Source organism: Dendropsophus ebraccatus, chromosome 1 (genome assembly GCF_027789765.1).
Source record: "Dendropsophus ebraccatus isolate aDenEbr1 chromosome 1, aDenEbr1.pat, whole genome shotgun sequence".
Lineage (NCBI taxonomy): Eukaryota > Metazoa > Chordata > Amphibia > Anura > Hylidae > Dendropsophus > Dendropsophus ebraccatus.
In genome coordinates, this window is record NC_091454.1 from 6003766 (window position 1) to 6028738 (window position 24973).

General features: G+C 52.1%; 1 protein-coding gene across 5 annotated transcripts in view; it reads left to right on the forward strand.

Moving 5' to 3' along the window:
* CACNA2D4 (calcium voltage-gated channel auxiliary subunit alpha2delta 4) overlaps positions 1-24973 on the forward strand; it is a 118486-nt gene that overhangs the window by 88853 nt on the left and 4660 nt on the right. For all 5 annotated transcript variants that reach the window (XM_069965013.1, XM_069964980.1, XM_069964985.1 and 2 more), the window contains 7 exons: positions 20338-20399; positions 20531-20545; positions 20623-20667; positions 21094-21156; positions 22199-22269; positions 22379-22454; positions 23951-24003. In XM_069965013.1, the coding sequence (XP_069821114.1) occupies positions 20338-20399; positions 20531-20545; positions 20623-20667; positions 21094-21156; positions 22199-22269; positions 22379-22454; positions 23951-24003 (385 nt within the window). The remainder of the gene's footprint in view (positions 1-20337; positions 20400-20530; positions 20546-20622; positions 20668-21093; positions 21157-22198; positions 22270-22378; positions 22455-23950; positions 24004-24973) is intronic.

Genomic DNA, 24973 nt, shown 5'->3' on the forward strand with positions numbered 1-24973 from the left:
CTATATACAGGGATATAACTACTATAATACTGCTCATATATACAGGGATATAACTACTATAATACTTCTCCTATATATAAGAATATAACTACTATAATACTGCACCTATATACAGGAATATAACTACTATAATACTGCTCCTATATACAGGAATATAACTACTATAATACTGCTCCTATATACAGGATTATAACTACTATAATACTGCTCCTTATATACAGGAATATAACTACTATAATACTGCCCCCTATATACAGGGATATAACTACTATAATACTGCTCCTATATACAAGAATATAACTACTATAATACTGCTCATATATACAGGGATATACTACTATAATACTGCTCCTATATACAGGAATATAACTACTATAATACTGCTCCTATATACAGGAATATAACTACTATAATACTGCCCCCTATATACAGGGATATAACTACTATAATACTGCTCCTATATACAGGAATATAACTACTATAATACTGCTCCCTATATACAGGGATATAACTACTATAATACTGCTCCTATGTACAGGAATATAACTACTATTATACTGCCCCCTATATACAGGAATATACTACTATAATACTGCTCATATATACAGGGATATACTACTATAATACTGCTCCTATATACAGGGATATAACTACTATAATACTGCTCCTATATACAAGAATATAACTACTATAATACTGTTCCTATATACAGGAATATAACTACTATAATACTGCTCCTATATACAGGAATATAACTACTATAATACTGCTCCTATATACAGGAATATACTACTATAATACTGCTCCTATATACAGGGATATAACTACTATAATACTGCTCCTGTATACAGGAATATAACTACTATAATACTGCTCCTATATACAGGAGAATACTACTATAATACTGCTCCTATATACAGGGATATAACTACTATAATACTGCCTCCTATATACAAGAATATAACTACTATAATACTGCTCCTATATACAGGAATATACTACTATAATACTGCTCCATATATACAGGAATATAACTACTATAATACTACTCCTATATACAGGAATATAACTACTATAATACTGCCCCCTATATACAGGAATATAACTACTATAATACTGCTCCCTATATACAGGAATATAACTACTATAATACTGCCCCCTATAAACAGGAATATAACTACTATAATACTGCTCCTATATACAGGAATATAACTACTATAATACTGCTCCTATATACAGGAATATACTACTATAATACTGCTCCTATGTACAGGAATATAATATAATACTGCTCCTATATACAGGAATATAACTACTATAATACTGCTCCTATATACAGGGATATAATATAATACTGCTACTATATACAGGGATATAATATAATACTGCCCCCTATAGGTAGAATATAACACATGGTTTCTCTCTCAGTCTGGGACTCCTGGATATGTAATCCCCCTTTATCTGCTATGAATTATTCTGTGTGATTCTCCAGGTTCGGGGGATGTGTGATGTTCCTTATATACAGTAGCGGCTCTGTTATCCCTTATTATTTATAGCTCTGGTCTCTGTATATAGGGCTGATACCAGTGATGCCCCCCACCCTGTGTATAATACCCCTGTGTGTTCTTGGCTCTGAAGAGGTGATACCCCCCCCCCCCCCATCTCTCTAGGTACATTGTCTGTAATTCTCACTTCTCCTTCCGAGCTGGGAGGATTTTCTTGAGTAAATCTGACAATTCTAAGTTATAAGTAAGTAAAGAGAGCTCTGTCCACTGGGAAGGATATAGATGTCATTTAAAGGGCCAGCAACCCTATAATCTGGAGGTTATATCAGTGCTGGAGCGTTATAAGAGGAGCGGCTGATATCAGTCACATAGGATGTAATAGGAGGTTATATCAGTGCTGGAGCGTTATAAGAGGAGCGGCTGATATCAGTCACATATGATGTAATAGGAGGTTATATCAGTGCTGGAGCGTTATAAGAGGAGCGGCTGATATCAGTCACATATGATGTAATAGGAGGTTATATCAGTACTGGAGCGTTATAAGAGGGGCGGCTGATATCAGTCACATATGAAGTAATAGGCGGTTATATCAGTACTGGAGCGTTATAAGAGGAGCGGCTGATATCAGTCACATAGGATGTAATAGGAGGATATATCAGTACTGAAGCGTTATAAGAGGGGCGGCTGATATCAGTCACATATGATGTAATAGGAGGTTATATCAGTGCTGGAGCGTTATAAGAACATCCCGTTCGTCTTTTTGCTAAGTCGCCATTTAAAATAGTCTCTACATATTCTGCACAGTCATGGTCCGATTTGGAGGATTCTTGCAATAGTGAATCATGGAGGTGGTCGGGATCCATTGCACAGAATGTAACAAAGTGGAAAGATGGCACAAACATGGCAGGCAGGGCCCTTACTTATAGTACTGCACCATGTACTGGTGTCTGCGGTGTAACCATCACTACACAGCAGTGGTTACCAGGGACAGGAAGGGGCTGGTGTCATACAAGATATCTTATCATACAGCCCTGATGCTATACAAGGAATAAGGTATGGGGGAGAGGAGGCTGGAGGGGCAGTATGGGGGGCAGAGGAGGCTGGACGGACAGTATGGGGGCAGAGGAGGCTGGACGGGCAGTATAGGGGGAGAGGAGGCTGAAGGGGCAGTATAGGGCGAGAGGAGGCTGGACGGGCAGTATAGGGGGAGAGGAGGCTGAAGGGGCAGTATAGGGGCAGAGGAGGCTGGAGGGGCAGTATGGGGGGAGAGGAGGCTGGAGGGGCAGTATGGGGGGAGATGAGGCTGGACGGGCAGTATAGGGGAGAGGAGGCTGAAGGGGCAGTATAGGGGGAGAGGAGGCTGGACGGGCAGTATAGGGGGAGAGGAGGCTGAAGGGCAGTATAGGGGCAGAGGAGGCTGGAGGGACAGCATGAGGGGCCGAGGAGGCTGGAGGGACAGCATGGGGGGCAGAGGAGGCTGGAGGGGCAGTATAGGGGGAGATGAGGCTGGAGGGGCAGTATGGGGGGAGATGAGGCTGGAGGGGCAGTATGGGGGAGATGAGGCTGGAGGGGCAGTATAGGGGGAGATGAGGCTGGAGGGGCAGTATAGGGGGAGATGAGGCTGGAGGGGCAGTATAGGGGGAGATGAGGCTGAAGGGGCAGTATGGGGGAGATGAGGCTGGAGGGGCAGTATAAGGGGAGATGAGGCTGGAGGGGCAGTATAGGAGGAGATGAGGCTGGAGGGGCAGTATGGGGGGAGATGAGGCTGGACGGGCAGTATGGGGGGAGATGAGGCTGGACGGGCAGTATAGGGGAGAGGAGGCTGAAGGGGCAGTATAGGGGGAGAGGAGGCTGGACGGGCAGTATAGGGGGAGAGGAGGCTGAAGGGCAGTATAGGGGCAGAGGAGGCTGGAGGGACAGCATGAGGGGCAGAGGAGGCTGGAGGGACAGCATGGGGGGCAGAGGAGGCTGGAGGGGCAGTATGGGGGAGATGAGGCTGGAGGGGCAGTATAGGGGGAGATGAGGCTGGAGGGGCAGTATAGGGGGAGATGAGGCTGGAGGGGCAGTATAGGGGGAGATGAGGCTGAAGGGGCAGTATGGGGGAGATGAGGCTGGAGGGGCAGTATAAGGGGAGATGAGGCTGGAGGGGCAGTATAGGAGGAGATGAGGCTGGAGGGGCAGTATAGGGGGAGATGAGGCTGGACGGGCAGTATGGGGGGAGATGAGGCTGGAGGGGCAGTATGGGGGAGATGAGGCTGGAGGGGCAGTATAGGGGGAGATGAGGCTGGAGGGGCAGTATAGGGGGAGATGAGGCTGGAGGGGCAGTATAGGGGGAGATGAGGCTGAAGGGGCAGTATGGGGGAGATGAGGCTGGAGGGGCAGTATAAGGGGAGATGAGGCTGGAGGGGCAGTATAGGAGGAGATGAGGCTGGAGGGGCAGTATGGGGGGAGATGAGGCTGGACGGGCAGTATGGGGGGAGATGAGGCTGGACGGGCAGTATAGGGGAGAGGAGGCTGAAGGGGCAGTATAGGGGGAGAGGAGGCTGGACGGGCAGTATAGGGGGAGAGGAGGCTGAAGGGCAGTATAGGGGCAGAGGAGGCTGGAGGGACAGCATGAGGGGCAGAGGAGGCTGGAGGGACAGCATGGGGGGCAGAGGAGGCTGGAGGGGCAGTATAGGGGGAAATGAGGCTGGAGGGGCAGTATGGGGGGAGATGAGGCTGGAGGGGCAGTATGGGGGAGATGAGGCTGGAGGGGCAGTATAGGGGGAGATGAGGCTGGAGGGGCAGTATAGGGGGAGATGAGGCTGGAGGGGCAGTATAGGGGGAGATGAGGCTGAAGGGGCAGTATGGGGGAGATGAGGCTGGAGGGGCAGTATAAGGGGAGATGAGGCTGGAGGGGCAGTATAGGAGGAGATGAGGCTGGAGGGGCAGTATGGGGGGAGATGAGGCTGGACGGGCAGTATGGGGGGAGATGAGGCTGGAGGGGCAGTATAGGGGGAGATGAGGCTGGAGGGGCAGTATAGGAGGAGATGAGGCTGGACGGGCAGTATGGGGGAGATGAGGCTGGACGGGCAGTATGGGAAAGATGTGGCTGGTTGGGTAGTATGGAGTAGATAAGGTTGGTTGGACAGTTTAGGGGAAATGAGTCTGGACGGACAGTATGAGGGGAGATGAGGTTAGTCAGGTATGATGGGGTAGTCCGGCAGTATTGAGGAGATGAGGAGCAGATAGTGGTAACCGGCTCACCTGGGTAGTGCACGACCAATGGACCTTTGGATACAGAGTAAACAATGAAGGAACTTGTAGGAGTCGGCACTTGCTGGTAAAAATTTTTTTGTTTATTGATAATGTTGATAAAAAGTCATCATAAAAGTCCATGGAAATGCATGCAGGACACACAACTGACGCGTTTCTGGCCTTACCGACCCTTAAAGGTGTCCTGTATGCATTTCCATGGACTTTTATGATGACTTTTTATCAAGATTATCAATAAACGAAAAATTTTTTACCAGCAAGTGCCGACTCCTACAAGTTCCTTCATTGAGGAGATGAGGCTTTACGGGCAGTATAGGTAAGATGAGGCTAGTCAGGCAGTATGGGGGGAGTTGAAGCTGGTAGGGCAGTATAGGAGGAGATGAAGCTGGTAGGGCAGTATGGGGGGAGATGAAGCTGGTAGGGCAGTATAGGAGGAGATGAAGCTGGTAGGGCAGTATGGGAGGAGATGAAGCTGGTAGGGCAGTATGGGGGGAGATGAAGCTGGTAGGGCAGTATGGGGGGAGATGAAGCTGGTAGGGCAGTATAGGAGGAGATGAAGCTGGTAGGGTAGTATGGGAGGAGATGAAGCTGGTAGGGCAGTATGGGGGGAAATGAAGCTGGTAGGGCAGTATAGGAGGAGATGAAGCTGGTATGGCAGTATGGGAGGAGATGAAGCTGGTAGGGCAGTATGGGAGGAGATGAAGCTGGTAGGGCAGTATAGGAGGAGATGAAGCTGGTAGGGCAGTATAGGAGGCGATGAAGCTGGTAGGGCAGTATGGGGGGAGATGAAGCTGGTAGGGCAGTATGGGAGATGAAGCTGGTAGGGCAGTATGGGAGGAGATGAAGCTGGTAGGGCAGTATGGGGGGAGATGAAGCTGGTAGGGCAGTATGGGGGAGATGAAGCTGGTAGGGCAGTATGGGAGATGAAGCTGGTAGGGCAGTATGGGAGGAGATGAAGCTGGTAGGGCAGTATGGGAGATGAAGCTGGTAGGGCAGTATGGGAGGAGATGAAGCTGGTAGGGCAGTATGGGGGGAGATGAAGCTGGTAGGGCAGTATAGGAGGAGATGAAGCTGGTAGGGCAGTATGGGGGGAGATGAAGCTGGTAGGGCAGTATGGGGGGAGATGAAGCTGGTAGGGCAGTATGGGGGGAGATGAAGCTGGTAGGGCAGTATGGGAGGAGATGAAGCTGGTAGGGCAGTATGGGAGATGAAGCTGGTAGGGCAGTATAGGAGGAGATGAAGCTGGTAGGGCAGTATGGGGGGAGATGAAGCTGGTAGGGCAGTATGGGGGAGATGAAGCTGGTAGGGCAGTATAGGAGGAGATGAAGCTGGTAGGGCAGTATGGGAGGAGATGAAGCTGGTAGGGCAGTATAGGAGGAGATGAAGCTGGTAGGGCAGTATGGGTGGAGATGAAGCTGCTAGGGCAGTATGGGGGAGATGAAACTGGTAGGGCAGTATGGGAGGAGATGAAGCTGGTAGGGCAGTATGGGGGGAGATGAAGCTGGTAGGGCAGTATGGGGGGAGATGAAGCTGGTAGGGCAGTATGGGGGGAGATGAAGCTGGTAGGGCAGTATGGGAGGAGATGAAGCTGGTAGGGCAGTATAGGAGATGAAGCTGGTAGGGCAGTATGGGAGGAGATGAAGCTGGTAGGGCAGTATAGGAGATGAAGCTGCTAGGGCAGTATGGGGGAGATGAAACTGGTAGGGCAGTATGGGAGGAGATGAAGCTGGTAGGGCAGTATGGGGGGAGATGAAGCTGGTAGGGCAGTATGGGGGGAGATGAAGCTGGTAGGGCAGTATGGGGGGAGATGAAGCTGGTAGGGCAGTATGGGAGGAGATGAAGCTGGTAGGGCAGTATAGGAGATGAAGCTGGTAGGGCAGTATGGGAGGAGATGAGATTAATCGGGCAGTATGGAGGGAGATGAGACTAGATGGGCAGTATGGAGAAGATGAGGCTGTCGAGCAGTATAGGGCGAGATGAGGCTGGTCAGACAGTTTGGAGGAGAAAATGCTGGATGTGCGTTATTGGAGAGATGAGTCTGGTCAGGCAGTATTGGGGAGATGAAGCTGGTCAGGAAATATGGGGGAGATGAAGCTGGTCGGGCAGTATGGAGGAGATGATGCTGGTTGGGCAGTATTAGGGACATGAGGCTGGTCAGGAAATATGGGGGAGATGAAGCTGGTCGGGCAATATGGAGGAGATGAGACTGGTCAGGAAATATGGGGGAGATGAGACTGGTCGGGCAATATGGAGGAGATGAGACTGGTCAGGCAGTATAGGGTAGTCGGGCATTTTGGGGAGATGATGCTTGACAGGCTGTATAGGGTATAGCCTGGCAGTATGGGGGAGTTGAGGCCAGGTCGGCCAGTATGAGAAGATGAGGCTGGACGGCAGTATAGGGTAGTCAGGCAGTATGGGGAGATGAGGTTGGACAGGTAGTATGGGGTAGTTGGGGAGTATGTGCAGATGAGGCTGGATGGGTAGTATGGGGTAGTCGGGCAGTATGGGGAGATGAGGCTGGATGGCAGTATGGGGTAGTCGGCAGTATGGGGAGATGAGGCTGGATGGCAGTATGGGGTAGTCGGGCAGTATAGGGAGATAAGGCTGGATGGGCAGTATGGGGTAGTCGAGCAGTATGGGGAGGTGAGGCTGGACGGCAGTATGGGGTAGTCGGCAGTATGGGGAGATGAGGCTGGATGGCAGTATGGGGTAGTCGGCAGTATGGGGAGATGAGGCTGGACGGCAGTATGGGGTAGTCGGCAGTATGGGGAGATGAGGCTGGATGGCAGTATGGGGTAGTCGGGCAGTATAGGTAGATAAGGCTGGATGGGCAGTATGGGGTAGTCGAGCAGTATGGGGAGGTGAGGCTGGACGGCAGTATGGGGTAGTCGGGCAGTATAGGGAGATAAGACTGGACGGGCAGTATAGGGTAGTCGGGCACTATGGGGAGATGCGGCTGGACGGCAGTATGGGGTAGTCGGGCAGTGTAGGGAGATAAGGCTGGACGGGCAGTATGGGGAGATGAGGCTGGACGGCAGTATGGGGTAGTTGGGCAGTATAGGGAGATAAGACTGGACGGGCAGTATGGGGTAGTCGGGCAGTATGGGGAGATAAGGCTGGACGGGCAGTATGGGGTAGTCGGGCAGTATAGGGAGATAAGACTGGACGGGCAGTATGGGGTAGTCGGGCAGTATAGGGAGATAAGGCTGGACAGGCAGTATGGGGTAGTCGGGCAGTATAGGGAGATAAGACTGGACGGGCAGTATGGGGTAGTCGGGCAGTATGGGGAGATGAGGCTGGACGGCAGTATGGGGTAGTCGGGCAGTATGGGGAGATAAGGCTGGACGGGCAGTATTGGGTAGTCCGGCAGTATGGGGAGATGAGGCTGGACGGCAGTATGGGGTAGTCGGGCAGTATGGGGAGATGAGGCTGGACGGCAGTATGGGGTAGTCGGGCAGTATAGGGAGATAAGGCTGGACGGGCAGTATGGGGTAGTGGGGCAGTATGGGGTGATGAGGCTGGACGGCAGTATGGGGTAGTCGGGCAGTATGGGGTGATGAGGCTGGACGGCAGTATGGGGTAGTCGGGCAGTATGGGGAGATAAGGCTGGACGGGTAGTATTGGGTAGTCCGGCAGTATGGGGAGATGAGGCTGGACGGCAGTATGGGGAGATGCGGCTGAACGGCAGTATGGGGTAGTCGGGCAGTATGGGGAGATGAGGCTGGACGGCAGTATGGGGTAGTCGGGCAGTATAGGGAGATAAGGCTGGACGGGCAGTATGGGGTAGTGGGGCAGTATGGGGTGATGAGGCTGGACGGCAGTATGGGGTAGTCGGGCAGTATGGGGAGATAAGGCTGGACGGGTAGTATTGGGTAGTCCGGCAGTATGGGGAGATGAGGCTGGACGGCAGTATGGGGAGATGCGGCTGAACGGCAGTATGGGGTAGTCGGGCAGTATGGGGAGATGAGGCTGGACGGCAGTATGGGGTAGTCGGGCAGTATAGGGAGATAAGGCTGGACGGGCAGTATGGGGTAGTCAGGCAGTATAGGGAGATAAGGCTGGACGGGCAGTATGGGGTAGTCGGGCAGTATAGGGAGATAAGACTGGACGGGCAGTATGAGGTAGTCGGGCAGTATGGGAAGATGAGGCTGGACGGCAGTATGGGGTAGTCGGGCAGTATGGGGAGATAAGGCTGGACGGGCAGTATTGGGTAGTCCGGCAGTATGGGGAGATGCGGCTGAACGGCAGTATGGGGTAGTCGGGCAGTATAGGGAGATGCGGCTGAACGGCAGTATTGGGTAGTCGGGCAGTATGGGGAGATGCGGCTGAACGGCAGTATGGGGTAGTCGGGCAGTATGGGGAGATAAGACTGGACGGGCAGTATGGGGTAGTCGGGCAGTGTAGGGAGATAAGGCTGGACGGGCAGTATGGGGTAGTCGGGCAGTATGGGGAGATAAGGCTGGACGGGCAGTATGGGGTAGTCGGGCAGTATGGGGAGATGAGGCTGGACGGGCAGTATTGGGGGACGATGAGGCTGGATTTGGATGTAAACATACGATGTGCCCCCTGTGGTGCGGTGCGGGGAATCTCTGACTGAACACAGGGGCGGGTAGATATGTTGATATCACATGCCAGTCATCTGGGATAGCGCCAGTCACCACATACACCCCCCATATACAGACGTGACCTTACACTGTTACATCACATGCACCTGGTGCTGTTAGACCCCTGGAAGACCTAGGAAGGGGTTAATGGCCGACGTATAGAAGTATACAGGTATATAGGAGACATATGACCCTCAGCATTGCCCCCCACACCTGTTCCTGCTGCTCTGAAGTCTATGACATCCCCTCCGGATCCCCCGAATTCCGGTTTTGGTCCTTACCGTGCCCCTCGGAGGTCTGAGGACCCTGACGGTGAGATGGCAGCCAGGAGGAGGCGAGCGCAGCCCTCACAGTGTGTGCCAGTCATGGACCCCAAAACAAAGGGGCTTCAGATGGTGACGATGCCGAGAAGCCTCTGCCGCTTCAACCTTTCATCCCTCGGGAAGGAGACGAGGGGGGGGGGAAACAACAAGCAGGAGAGACGGCAGCGGAGAGCCGAGTGCTGCCCCTCACCGTCTACAGGCGAGAAGAGAGCGGGGAAGCCGGGAGAATGAGAGAGCGAGAGAGAGAGAGAGAGACAGGCGAAGGATGACAGGGACTGAGCGGAGTAGGCAGGAGCGAGCCACACACACACACACACACACACACGTGTAACCCCCCTACATGGCACACAGACATGGGCAACCTCCTGCCATACACAGCAGTCACCGGGCACCAGGGATCCCATCATATACATATATACACAGGGATCCATCATATACATATATACACAGGGATCCATCATATCCATATATACACAGGGATCCCATCATACACAGGGATCTCTATCATATACATATATACACAGGGATCCATCATATACACAGGGATCCATCATACACAGGGATCTCTATCATATACATATATACACAGGGATCCATCATATACACAGGGATCCCATCATATACATATATACTCAGGGATCCATCATATACATATATACACAGGGATCCATTATATACATATATACACAGGGATCCTATCATATACATATATATACACAGGGATCCCATCATATACATATATACACAGGGATCCTATCATATACATATATACACAGGGATCCATCATATACATATATACACAGGGATCCCATCATATACATATATACACAGGGATCCATCATATACATATATACACAGGGATCCATCATATACATATATACACAGGGATCCATCATATACATATATACACAGGGATCTCCATCATTCTGGTGAGTTAAGCAGTGGTGAGGCTTCACATACAGTACAGTGCTGTATAAGACTGCTGGAGTGCATATACAGTGCAGTAGTAGTACAGGCAGTGCACCACCATCTCCCATACATTACAGTGCTGGGATGGGGGGGACGCTATACAGTAAAGGATGGGTGAGGAGGTGGTGACGACTGTACTATAATTGCTGGGAACCAATTAATCACATTTACATTATTTCCTATGGGAAGACACTGCTCGGTTTTCAAACTGCCTTCCGGAACCAATTAAGTTCGAGAACGGAGGTACCACTGTATATATATATATATATATATATATATATATATATATATATATATATAGATATATAGACATATATACACATGCAGAGATATACACACAAGAGATATACACACACAGAGATATACACACACATACATATACACACATGGATCCATTATATACATATATATATATTTATAAACATATATACACACACACAGATATACACACAGATATATATATATATCTACACACACACACACACAATTTTCCCAGAATGAGTTGAGAGAATGAAACTATTTTTTGATCATTGTAATACATAGGGATATCTCTCATTTCCCCGGCCATCAGTATCCGCAGCTTTCTCTATGACACAGGACTTCTCCCTTTTCTTCTAATCATCTCTGAGAAGTTTCCGCGCCTTGATTGGAGTCACCAGTGATAAATTCAGCTGATTGTAAAGGGCCCCTGATTTATGGGCCCGGTCACAGCTGCAACCCCTGCGACCCCTATCGCTGCATCACTGCCTATGTCTGTGAATCAAAGGGAAAAAAAACACAATCATGGAGAAGCAAATATTAAATTTCTGTAGCCATTTACCTCCCCCCTGTGGATGTACTGGGAATTTGGCAGCTAGTTAGGTCCTGTGAGTGCAGCAGCCTCAGCACTGACACTGGCAGACAGTCTGTCACTCTGCTATGTGAGGTCCTGTGATTACAGCAACCTCAGCATTGACACTGGCAGACAGTCTGCCACTCTCCTTTATGAGGTCCTGTGATTACAGCAGCCTCAGCACTGACACTGGCAGTCTGTCACTCTCCTTTATGAGGTCCTGTGATTGCCTGTGTCAGTGCTGAGGCTGCTGTAGTCTCTCACTCTCCTTTATGAGGTCCTGTGATTACAGCAGCCTCGGCACTGACACTGGCAGTCTGTCACTCTCCTTTATGAGGTCCTGTGATTACAGCAGCCTCGGCACTGACACTGGCAGTCTGTCACTCTCCTTTATTAGGTCCTGTAATTACAGCAGCCTCGGCACTGACACAGGCAGTCTCTCACTCTCCTTTATGAGGTCCTGTGATTACAGCAGCCTCAGCACTGACACTGGCAGTCTGTCACTTTCCTTTATGAGGTCCTGTGATTGCCTGTGTCAGTGCTGAGGCTGCTGTAGTCTCTCACTCTCCTTTATGAGGTCCTGTGATTACAGCAGCCTCGGCACTGACACTGGCAGTCTGTCACTCTCCTTTATGAGGTCCTGTGATTACAGCAGCCTCAGCACTGACACTGGCAGTCTGTCACTCTCCTTTATAAGGTCCTGTAATTACAGCAGCCTCGGCACTGACACAGGCAGTCTCTCACTCTCCTTTATGAGGTCCTGTGATTACAGCAGCCTCGGCAGTGAGTCCCCTACCTCCTCCTATACTGTTGTGTACTAACAGGAAGCTAGGGTGAGCAGCTAATCAGCAGCCACTTCTGGTGTCAAGAGTCCGTACTGAAACACAATGAGGCATGGGGGGGGGGGGGGGCAGTCTAGAGTGGTCACTTCTCTCACTGTCACTTCCTCTTCCCTCACTTGCCATCTATCTCTTCCCTCCCTTACTTCCCCTGCCTTCATTTGCCTTCCCTCACTTACCATCTCTTCCCTCACTTACCATCTCTTCCCTCACTTGCTGTCTCTTCCCTTTCTTGCAGTCTCTTCCCTCACTTGCTGTCTGTCTTTATGCTTATTTGCCATCTCTTCCCTCACTTGCAGTCTCTTCCCTCACTTGCTGTCTCTTGCCTCACTTGCTGTCTCTTGCCTTACTTGCTGTCTCTTTCCTTACTTGCTGTCTCTTTCCTTACTTGCTGTCTCTTCCCTCACTTGCTGTCTGTCTTTATGCTTATTTGCCGTCTCTTCCCTCACTTGCTGTCTCTTTCCTTACTTGCTGTCTCTTCCCTCGCTTGCTGTCTCTTCCCTCACTTGCTGTCTGTCTTTATGCTTATTTGCCGTCTCTTCCCTCACTTGCTGTCTCTTCCCTCACTTGCTGTCTCTTGCCTTACTTGCTGTCTCTTTCCTTACTTGCTGTCTCTTCCCTCACTTGCTGTCTTTCTTTATGCTTATTTGCCGTCTCTTCCCTCACTTGCTGTCTCTTTCCTTACTTGCTGTCTCTTCCCTCGCTTGCTGTCTCTTCCCTCACTTGCTGTCTGTCTTTATGCTTATTTGCCGTCTCTTCCCTCACTTGCAGTCTCTTCCCTCACTTGCAGTCTCTTCCCTCACTTGCTGTCTCTTCCCTCACTTGCTGTCTCTTGCCTCACTTGCTGTCTCTTGCCTTACTTGCTGTCTCTTTCCTTGCTTGCAGTCTCTTCCCTCACTTGGTGTCTGTTCGGTGTACATCCCTCTCTTGCTATTTTTGCTGCGCCCCATCTCCTCTCGTGTCTCCTCGGGGGTCCGGGCCCCTCATTATGTGGGTCTCTTCTTTGTTTGCTGTTGTTTTCGGGGTGTGTTCGGGATATTAATGTCTCGCTGCTGTCTCCCCCCTGTTATTATCCCTGTCAGCTGCGATCGCCCATCTGTGGAGCACAATGGGATTCGCCACCCACTCCGAGCGGGCGTGATGCCGAGTGCCAAGAGGAGCGCAGCAGCTGCTGACCGACCTCTGAGGGCAGTGATGGTGACCGGCCTGTGGGGGGGGGGGGGCAATGATGGTGACCGGCCTGTGGGGGCAGTGATGGTGACCGGCCTGTGGGGGGGGGGGGGGGCAGGGATGGTGACCGGCCGGTGGGGGCAGTGATGGTGACCGGCCTGTGGGGGGGGGGGGCAGTGATGGTGACCGGCCTGTGGGGGGGGGGGCAATGATGGTGACCGGCCTGTGGGGGGGGGGCAGTGATGGTGACCGGCCTGTGGGGGCAGTGATGGTGACCGGCCTGTGCGGGGGGGGGGGGGCAATGATGGTGACCGGCCTGTGGGGGGGGGGGCAGTGATGGTGACCGGCCTGTGGGGGGGGGGCAATGATGGTGACCGGCCGGTGGGGGGGGGGCAGTGATGGTGACCGGCCTGTGGGGGCAGTGATGGTGACCGGCCTGTGGGGGGGGGGGGCAATGATGGTGACCGGCCGGTGGGGGGGGGCAGTGATGGTGACCGGCCTGTGGGGGGGGGGGCAATGATGGTGACCGGCCTGTGGGGGGGGGGCAATGATGGTGACCGGCCTGTGGGGGGGGGCAGTGATGGTGACCGGCCTGTGGGGGCAGTGATGGTGACCAGCCTGTGGGGGCAGTGATGGTGACCGGCCTGTGGGGGCAGTGATGGTGACCAGCCTGTGGGGGGGGGGGGCAATGATGGTGACCGGCCTGTGGGGGGGGGGCAGTGATGGTGACCGGCCTGTGGGGGGGGGGGGCAATGATGGTGACCGGCCTGTGGGGGGGGGGCAATGATGGTGACCGGCCTGTGGGGGCAGTGATGGTGACCAGCCTGTGGGGGGGGGGGGGGGCAATGATGGTGACCGGCCTGTGGGGGCAGTGATGGTGACCGGCCTGTGGGGGGGGGGGGGCAATGATGGTGACCGGCCTGTGGGGGGGGGGGGGCAATGATGGTGACCGGCCTGTGGGGGCAGTGATGGTGACCAGCCTGTGGGGGGGGGGGGGCAATGATGGTGACCGGCCTGTGGGGGCAGTGATGGTGACCGGCCTGTGGGGGGGGGGGGGCAATGATGGTGACCGGCCTGTGGGGGGGGGGGGCAATGATGGTGACCGGCCTGGGGGGGCAGTGATGGTGACCGGCCTGTGGGGGCAGTGATGGTGACCGGCCTGTGGGGGGGGGGGCAATGATGGTGACCGGCCTGTGGGGGGGGGGCAGTGATGGTGACCGGCCTGTGGGGGCAGTGATGGTGACCAGCCTGTGGGGGGGGGGGGGCAATGATGGTGACCGGCCTGTGGGGGCAGTGATGGTGACCGGCCTGTGGGGGCAGTGATGGTGACCGGCCTGTGGGGGGGGGGGGGGCAATGATGGTGACCGGCCTGTGAGGGCAGTGATGGTGACCGGCCTGTGGGGGCAGTGATGGTGACCAGCCTGTGGGGGGGGGGGGGGGGGCAGTGATGGTGACCGGCCTGTGAGGGCAGTGATGGTGACCGGCCTGTGGGGGCAGTGATGGTGACCGGCCTGTGGGGGGGGGCAATGATGGTGACCGGCCTGTGAGGGCAGTGATGGTGACCGGCCTGTGGGGGGGGCAGTGATGGTGACCGGCCTGTGGGGGCAATGATGGTGACCGGCCTGTGGGGGGGGCAATGATGGTGACCGGCCTGTGGGGGCAGTGACGGTGACCGGCCTGTGGTGGGGCCGGTGATGGTGACCGGCCTGTGGCGGCAGTGATGGTCACCGGCCTGTGGGGGCAGTGACGGTGACCGGCCTGTGGGGGGGCCGGTGATGGTGACCGGCCTGTGGGGGCAGTGATGGGGACCGACCTGTGGGGGGGGGGGGGGAGTGATGGTGACCGGCCTGTGGGGGCAGTGATGGTGACCGACCTGTGGCGGCAGTGATGGTGACCGGCCTGTGGGGGGGGGGGCAGTGATGGTGACTGGCCTGTGGGGGGGCAGTGATGGTGACCGGCCTGTGTGTGTGTGTGTGGGGGGGGGGGGGCAGTGATGGTGACAGCAGAGGAGCTGGCTGTGGTCCCTCCAGTCCTGAACATCTGTACAGATAAATGTTCCCTACTCCTGTCCTCGCCGACACCATGCTACCTCCTCTCCTGACATACTCTGTGCTGCTATATAGCCACTGTTTGTGTCCTATGAAATACATTTGCATTCTTACCTCACGGGGTCATAACTACACGAATACAAAAAGTGATGTCACTGATCTCTAGTGATGGATAGGCTGTATTCTCAGTGATGTCACTGATCTCTAGTGATGGATAGGCTGTATTCTCAGTGATGTCACTGATCTCTAGTGATGGATAGGCTGTATTCTCAGTGATGTCACTGATCTCTAGTGATGGATAGGCTGTATTCTCAGTGATGTCACCGCTGATCTCTAGTGATGGATAGGCTGTATTCTCAGTGATGTCACCGCTGATCTCTAGTGATGGATAGGTTGTATTCTCAGTGATGTCACCGCTGATCTCTAGTGATGGATAGGCTGTATTCTCAGTGATGTCACTGATCTCTAGTGATGGATAGGCTGTATTCTCAGTGATGTCACCGCTGATCTCTAGTGATGGATAGGCTGTATTCTCAGTGATGTCACTGATCTCTAGTGATGGATAGGCTGTATTCTCAGTGATGTCACCGCTGATCTCTAGTGATGGATAGGCTGTATTCTCAGTGATGTCACTGATCTCTAGTGATGGATAGGCTGTATTCTCAGTGATGTCACTGCTGATCTCTAGTGATGGATAGGCTGTATTCTCAGTGATGTCACTGATCTCTAGTGATGGATAGGCTGTATTGTCAGTGATGACACCGCTGATCTCTAGTGATGGATAGGCTGTATTCTCAGTGATGTCACCGCTGATCTCTAGTGATGGATAGGCTGTATTCTCAGTGATGTCACCGCTGAGCTCTAGTGATGGATAGGCTGTATTCTCATCTGTTCTTGATTGTTGATGAAGCCTGGGACGGTCCTTATTTTCAGCCTGTGGTCACATGTAGGACTGCTGACTGCCCCTCCCTTATGGACGGATATATATGGGTTCTGACAAGGTATAAAGTTCCTATATTTGTGTCTGAATGACGCAGAAGAAAAGTTCACATTTTCGCTGCTGGGAGAGTGAGAGATGGCAGCGAGGGAAGGTGAGAGCGCTAGGTGGGAAGTCACTGGGAGGGATATTCTTAGAGCAGTCATCTGATGATTTAACCCTGTGCCTGGGAGGATCTGCGGTCAGTATCGGGGTTCCCTCAGCTCCGGAGGGGAAAGAAAAAAAACTAATAATAGAGATGAATGACTGCACCTGTGGCTGTCTAACTTATCCAAAACTACAACCCCCAGCATGCCCTGACAGCCAGCAGCCACATAGTACATGGCCAACTATCTTACTGGCTAGAAAATGCTGAGCAGTGTCAACTGGCTATACCTACCCTGCTGTCCTACTCCTCAACACATTCAGAGCTGCATTCACAATTCTGCTGGCTGCCACTGTGCATGTCTTGTCTGACATATCTCTTATTACTTGTCTGACCTCCCATAATGCACTGCACTATTCCAACCTGGTACTAAACACTACACTTCCTTCAGTGTAACATAGCACTAACAGGGGCAGGGGGATATGGGGTCCTGTATCCTGAGAGCTAACAGTATACACCAGCAGGGGTATATGGGGTCCTGTATCCTGAGAGATAACAGTATACCAGCAGGGGGATATGGGGTCCTGTATCCTGAGAGATAACAGTATACACCAGCAGGGGATATGGGGTCCTGTATCCTGAGAGCTAACAGTATACCAGCAGGGGGATATGGGGCCCTGTATCCTAAGAGATAACAGTATACACCAGCAGGGGGATATGGGGTCCTGTATCCTGAGAGATAACAGTATACCAGCAGGGGGATATGGGGCCCTGTATCCTGAGAGATAACAGTATACACCAGCAGGGGGATATGGGGTCCTGTATCCTGAGAGCTAACAGTATACCAGCAGGGGGATATGGGGTCCTGTATCCTGAGAGATAACAGTATACCAGCAGGGGGATATGGGGCCCTGTATCCTGAGAGATAACAGTATACCAGCAGGGGGATATGGGGTCCTGTATCCTGAGAGATAACAGTATACCAGCAGGGGGATATGGGGTCCTGTATCCTGAGAGATAACAGTATACCAGCAGGGGGATATGGGGTCCTGTATCCTGAGAGCTAACAGTATACCGGCAGGGGGATATGGAGTCCTGTATCCTGAGAGATAACAGTATACACCAGCAGGGGGGTATGGGGTCCTGTATCCTGAGAGCTAACAGTATACCAGCAGGGGGATATGGGGTCCTGTATCCTGAGAGCTAACAGTATACCAGCAGGGGGCAGCAGAGAGATGTAATGTGGTAAATCCTGAGAGCTAACAGTAAGCCAGTAAGAAGGATGAATAATGCTCATGTGTATGTAGCTGGACGTGTATAGCAGTGTAGACTGTATTGGTGTAGGTGACATTTAGCTGGACGTGTATAGCAGTGTAGACTGTACTGGTGTCGGTGACATTTAGCTGGACGTGTATAGCAGTGTAGACTGTTCTGGTGTAGGTGACATTTAGCTGGCCGTGTATAGCAGTGTAGACTGTTCTGGTGTAGGTGACATTTAGCTGGACGTGTATAGCAGTGTAGACTGTTCTGGTGTAGGTGATATTTAGCTGGACGTGTATAGCAGTGTAGACTGTTCTGGTGTAGGTGACATTTAGCTGGACGTGTATAGCAGTGTAGACTGTTCTGGTGTAGGTGACATTTAGCTGGCCGTGTATAGCAGTGTAGACTGTTCTGGTGTAGGTGACATTTAGCTGGACGTGTATAGCAGTGTAGACTGTTCTGGTGTAGGTGATATTTAGAAGGACGTGTGTAGCAGTATAGACTGTTCTGGTGTAGGTGACATTTAGCTAGACGTGTATAGCAGTGTAGACTGTACTGGTGTCGGTGACATTTAGCTGGACGTGTATAGCAGTGTAGACTGTTCTGGTGTAGGTGACATTTAGCTGGCCGTGTATAGCAGTGTAGACTATAGCAGTGTAGACTGTTCTAGTGTAGGTGATATTTAGAAGGACGTGTATAGCAGTGTAGACTGTACTGTTGTAGGTGACATTTAGCTGGACGTGTGTAGCACTGTAGACTGTACTGGTGTAGGTGACATTTAGCTGGCCGTATATAGCAGTGTAGACTGTTCTGGTGTAGGTGACATTTAGCTAGACGTGTATAGCAGTGTAGACTGTTCTGGTGTAGGTGATATTTAGAAGGACGTGTATAGCACTGTAGACTGTACTGGTGTAGGTGATATTTAGCTGGACGTGTGTAGCAGTGTAGACTGTTCTGGTGTAGGTGACATTTAGCTGGACGTGTGTAGCAGTATAGACTGTACTGGTGTAGGTGACATTTAGCTGGACGTGTATAGCAGAGTAGACTGTACCTCGTACTGGTGTAGATGACATTTAGCTGGCCGTGTATAGCAGTGTAGACTGTTCTGGTGTAGGTGACATTTAGCTGGCCGTGTATAGCAGTGTAGACTATACTGGTGTCGGTGACATTTAGCTGGACGTGTATAGCAGTGTAGACTGTTCTGGTGTAGGTGACATTTAGCTGGACGTGTATAGCAGTGTAGACTGTACTGGTGTAGGTGACATTTAGCTGGCCGTGTATAGCAGTGTAGACTATACTGGTGTCGGTGACATTTAGCTGGACGTGTATAGCAGTGTAGACTGTACTGGTGTAGGTGATATTTAGCTGGACGTGTATAGCAGTGTAGACTGTTCTGGTGTAGGTGACATTTAGCTGGACGTGTATAGCAGTGTAGACTGTTCTGGTGTAGGTGACATTTAGCTGGCCGTGTATAGCAGTGTAGACTATACTGGTGTCGGTGACATTTAGCTGGACGTGTATAGCAGTGTAGACTGTTCTGGTGTAGGTGATATTTAGAAGGACGTGTGTAGCAGTGTAGACTGTATTGGTGTAGGTGACATTTAGCTGGACGTGTATAGCAGTGTAGATTATACTGGTGTAGGTGACATTTAGCTGGCCGTGTATAGCAGTGTAGACTGTACCTCGTATTGGTGTAGGTGATATTTAGCTGGCCGTGTATAGCAGAGTAGACTGTACCTCGTATTGGTGTAGATGACATTTAGCTGGCCGTGTATAGCAGTGTAGACTATACTGGTGTCGGTGACATTTAGCTGGCCGTGTATAGCAGTGTAGACTGTTCTGGTGTAGGTGACATTTAGCTGGACGTGTATAGCAGTGTAGACTATACTGGTGTCGGTGACATTTAGCTGGACGTGTGTAGCAGTGTAGACTGTACTGGTGTCGGTGACATTTAGCTGGCCGTGTAATACAGTTGATATTTAGCTGGCCGTGTATAGCAGAGTAGACTGTACCTCGTATTGGTGTAGATGACATTTAGCTGGCCGTGTATAGCAGTGTAGACTATACTGGTGTCGGTGACATTTAGCTGGCCGTGTATAGCACTGTAGACTGTACTGGTGTAGGTGACATTTAGCTGGCCGTGTATAGCAGTGTAGACTGTACCTCGTATTGGTGTAGATGACATTTAGCTGGCCGTGTATAGCAGATAACATTTAGCTGGCCGTGTATAGCAGGTGACATTTAGTTGGCCCCGCCCCCTGGCACTCTCTCTCCACCCGCTGTAATCTGTATTTCGGTGCGTTCGCTCATGTGTGGCAGCCGCGGAGATGACAAGTCCCGGCGTCTCTCTCTTCCCTTGATGTTTTGAGAAGGAGACAGTGACGGTGCAGCGCGGCGCCCCCTGGGGGTTGTCCTCCATACGTCCCCATCCTCTTCTCTTCTCTTTGCAGCTGTCGGGGTGCAGATGAAGCTGTCGCTGCTGCAGGAAATCTTCTGGCGGGTGGCGCAGCAGGTAAGTGGCCGCCATGACAGTCACCCAGCTCTCCCGGAGTCCTGAGAGGCAGATGATGGCGCCCGGGTTCCATGTCCTCACTCACCTCTATTGTCTTTGTGTTTTCTTTTCCTGATGGTCTCATCGCGCAGGCCAACGACACTGACGTAAGTATATATCACCAGGGGGATTGTGGGTAATGCCTGTATATATATATGTGTAACACACTCTGTATCCTCCGCAGTGCAGCGATGTGGACGGGATGTGCCCAATGAGCTGCCAGGACGAGGTACATCGACTGCACTCACCTCCAGAGCTGCATTCACACTTCTGCCTAATTGACATACCAGATACGTCCATCTGTGTTGCAGTGCATTGTGGGAAACATAGCTTTCTATACATTGCGCACTGCTTCTCCCACAATGCATCACACTATATACATGCTTCAGAGGAGGATTCTGGGTCCCCTGTACCCCACTCTGAGGATTCTGGGTCCCCTGTACCCCACTCTGAGGATTCTGGGTCCCCTGTACCCCACTCTGAGGATTCTGGGTCCCCTGTACCCCACTCTGAGGATTCTGGGTCCCCTGTACCCCACTCTGAGGATTCTGGGTCCCCTGTACCCCCCCCTGAAGATTGGGGGTCCCCCGTTTCCTTCTGAGGATTAGGGGTCCCCTGTGCCCCCTCGGTATCTGATTCTTCTTTGCTCTTCCAGAGACTGAGCTGCTACCTGATCGATAACAATGGCTTCATAGTTCTGTCCAAGGAGCTGGAGCAGGTGAGCGGGGGTAAGGGGGGGGGGGTTAAGATGGGGGCAGTAGTTATGGGGGGGGGGGGGGGTTAGGATGGGGGCAGTAGTTACAGGGGGGGTTAGGATGGGGGCAGTAGTTACAGGGGGGGTTAGGATGGGGGCAGTAGTTACAGGGGGGTGGGGGGTTAGGATGGGGGCAGTAGTTACAGGGGGGGTTAGGATGGGGGCAGTAGTTACAGGGGGGTGGGGGTTAGGATGGGGGCAGTAGTTACAGGGGGGTGGGGGGTTAGGATGGGGGCAGTAGTTACAGGGGGGTGGGGGTTAGGATGGGGGCAGTAGTTACAGGGGGGGGTTAGGATGGGGGCAGTAGTTACAGGGGGGTTAGGATGGGGGCAGTCGTTACAGGGGGTGGTTAGGATGGGGGCAGTAGTTACAGGGGGTGGTTAGGATGGGGGCAGTAGTTACAGGGGGGTTAGGATGGGGGCAGTAGTTACAGGGGGGTGGGGGTTAGGATGGGGGCAGTAGTTACAGGGGGTGGTTAGGATGGGGGCAGTAGTTACAGGGGGGTGGGGGTTAGGATGGGGGCAGTAGTTACAGGGGGTGGTTAGGATGGGGGCAGTAGTTACAGGGGGGTTAGGATGGGGGCAGTAGTTACAGGGGGGGGTTAGGATGGGGGCAGTAGTTACAGGGGGGTTAGGATGGGGGCAGTAGTTACAGGGGGGGGGGGGTTAGGATGGGGGCAGTAGTTACAGGGGGGGTTAGGATGGGGGCAGTAGTTACAGGGGGGGGATGATGGGGGTTGTCCTCCCTGTTATGCTCCTGTTGTCCTCTGGCACTGCAGGGGTTACATCTATCACTGGATATAATGGCTCTGCGCCATCTGCCCCCCCAGTCTGTCAGCTATTAGAATCCCATTATAGGTGCTGGTGGGGACGGGCACCTGCCGCAGGTACAGACAGGCGCCAACACGTACACAACACATCATAGATCACATGGGGGAGGGGGTCACCGGGGGTCCGGACAAGGTCATCACCACCGGGGGAGACTGACTCTCTACTGTCCCCTACAGACCGGCATCTTCCTGGGAGAGGTGGACGGAGCATTGATGACGCAGCTTCTGCACATGAGCATCTTCAGACAGTAAGTCATGTGACCAGCTGCAGCACTACTACTCCCAGCATCTCCATGTATTCCTATACACCCGGCTCTGACATGACAGCTGATCCTGTGTTGTTCTCTCCTGTCCTAGGGTGACGCTGTACGACTACCAGGCCATGTGCAAACTACCGTATCATCACCACAGCGGAGGCCGCGGCCTGCTCAATGTAAGCGCAATCACATGTTACCTACACAACGTCATACATCACACGTAACATACGAGACGTCATACATCACACGTAACATACGAGACGTCATACATCACACGTAACATACGAGACGTCGTACATCACGCGTAACATACGAGACGTCATACATCACACGTAACATACGAGACGTCGTGCAGCACGCGTAACATACGAGAACGTCGTGCAGCACGCGTAACATACGAGACGTCATACAGCACGCGTAACATACGAGACGTCATACATCACACGTAACATACGAGACGTCATACAGCACGTGTAACATACGAGACGTCATACAGCACGCGTAACATACGAGACGTCATACAGCACGTGTAACATACGAGACGTCATACAGCACGCGTAACATACGAGACGTCGTGCAGCACGTGTAACATACGAGACGTCATACATCACACGTAACATACGAGACGTCATACAGCACGCGTAACATACGAGACGTCATACATCACGCGTAACATACGAGACGTCGTACAGCACACGTAACATACGAGACGTCATACATCACACGTAACATACGAGACGTCGTACATCACGCGTAACATACGAGACGTCCTACATCACACGTAACATACGAGACGTCATACAGCACGTGTAACATACGAGACGTCATACAGCACGCGTAACATACGAGACGTCATACAGCACGCGTAACATACGAGACGTCATACAGCACGTGTAACATACGAGACGTCATACAGCACGCGTAACATACGAGACGTCGTGCAGCACGTGTAACATACGAGACGTCATACATCACACGTAACATACGAGACGTCATACAGCACGCGTAACATACGAGACGTCATACAGCACGTGTAACATACGAGACGTCATACAGCACGCGTAACATACGAGACGTCGTGCAGCACGTGTAACATACGAGACGTCATACATCACACGTAACATACGAGACGTCATACAGCACGCGTAACATACGAGACGTTGTACAGCACGCATAACATACGAGACGTCATACATCACGCGTAACATACGAGGCGTTACATACATCACACGTAACATACGAGACGTCGTACAGCACACTTAACATACGAGACGTCGTACAGCACACGTAACATACGAGACGTCCTACATCACACGTAACATACGAGACGTCGTGCAGCACGTGTAACATACGAGACGTCATACATCACACGTAACATACGAGACGTCATACATCACACGTAACATACGAGACGTCATACATCACACGTAACATACGAGACGTCCTACATCACACGTAACATACGAGACGTCCTACATCACACGTAACATACAGGTTATACACTACAGTCAAATATCATATAATGTATGGGGACAGGGAACTGTAGAGAACTCTATAGGATGACAGTGGAGCCCCCTGCTGGTGACTGTTGCTGCCAGTCTACAGAGTACCCATACAGTATGTACACGCTAGGAGCTCACGTCACCAGTCACCTCTGTGTCTTCTCTTACAGCCGCTCTTTGCTTTGATCTCAACCGCCCAATGGCTGCTCAGTAACCTCGTCCTGTAAGTCTCTTTTTGACCCCTCCTCCTCTTCTCTTTTTGACCCCTCCTCCTCTTCTCTGTCTAACCCTTCATCCTCCTTCTTTCTGTCTAACCTCTTATCCCTGTTCTCTGTGTGACCCCTCGTCCTCCTCCTCTCTGTCTGACCCCTCGTCCTTCTTCTCTTCTCTTTCTGACCCCTCGTCCTTCTCTTCTCTGTCTGACCCCTCGTCCTCCTCTTCTCTGTCTGACCCCTCGTCCTCCTCTTCTCTGTCTGATCCCTCGTCCTCCTCCTCTCTGTCTGACCCCTCGTCCTTCTTCTCTTCTCTGTCTGACCCCTTGTCCTCCTCTTCTCTGTCTGACCCCTCGACCTCCTCTTCTCTGTCTGACCCCTCGTCCTCCTCTTCTCTGTCTGACCCCTCGTACTCCTCTTCTCTTTCTGACCCCTCGTCCTTCTTCTCTGTCTGACCCCTTGTCCTTCTTTCTCTGTCTGACCCCTCATCCTCCTCTTCTCTTTCTGACCCCTCGTCCTTCTTCTCTTCTCTGTCTGACCCCTCGTCCTCCTCTTCTCTTTCTGACCCCTAGTCCTCTTCTTCTCTTCTCTGTCTGACCCCTTGTCGTCCTCCTCTTCTCTGTCTGACCCCTCGTCCTGTAAGTCTCTTTTTGACCCCTCCTCCTCTTCTCTTTTTGACCCCTCCTCCTCTTCTCTGTCTGACCCTTCATCCTCCTTCTTTCTGTCTAACCTCTTATCCCTGTTCTCTGTGTGACCCCTCGTCCTCCTCCTCTCTGTCTGACCCCTCGTCCTTCTTCTCTTCTCTTTCTGACCCCTCGTCCTCCTCTTCTCTGTCTGACCCCTCGTCCTCCTCTTCTCTGTCTGACCCCTCGACCTCCTCTTCTCTGTCTGATCCCTCGTCCTCCTCCTCTCTGTCTGACCCCTCGTCCTTCTTCTCTTCTCTGTCTGACCCCTCGTCCTCCTCTTCTTTGTCTGACCCCT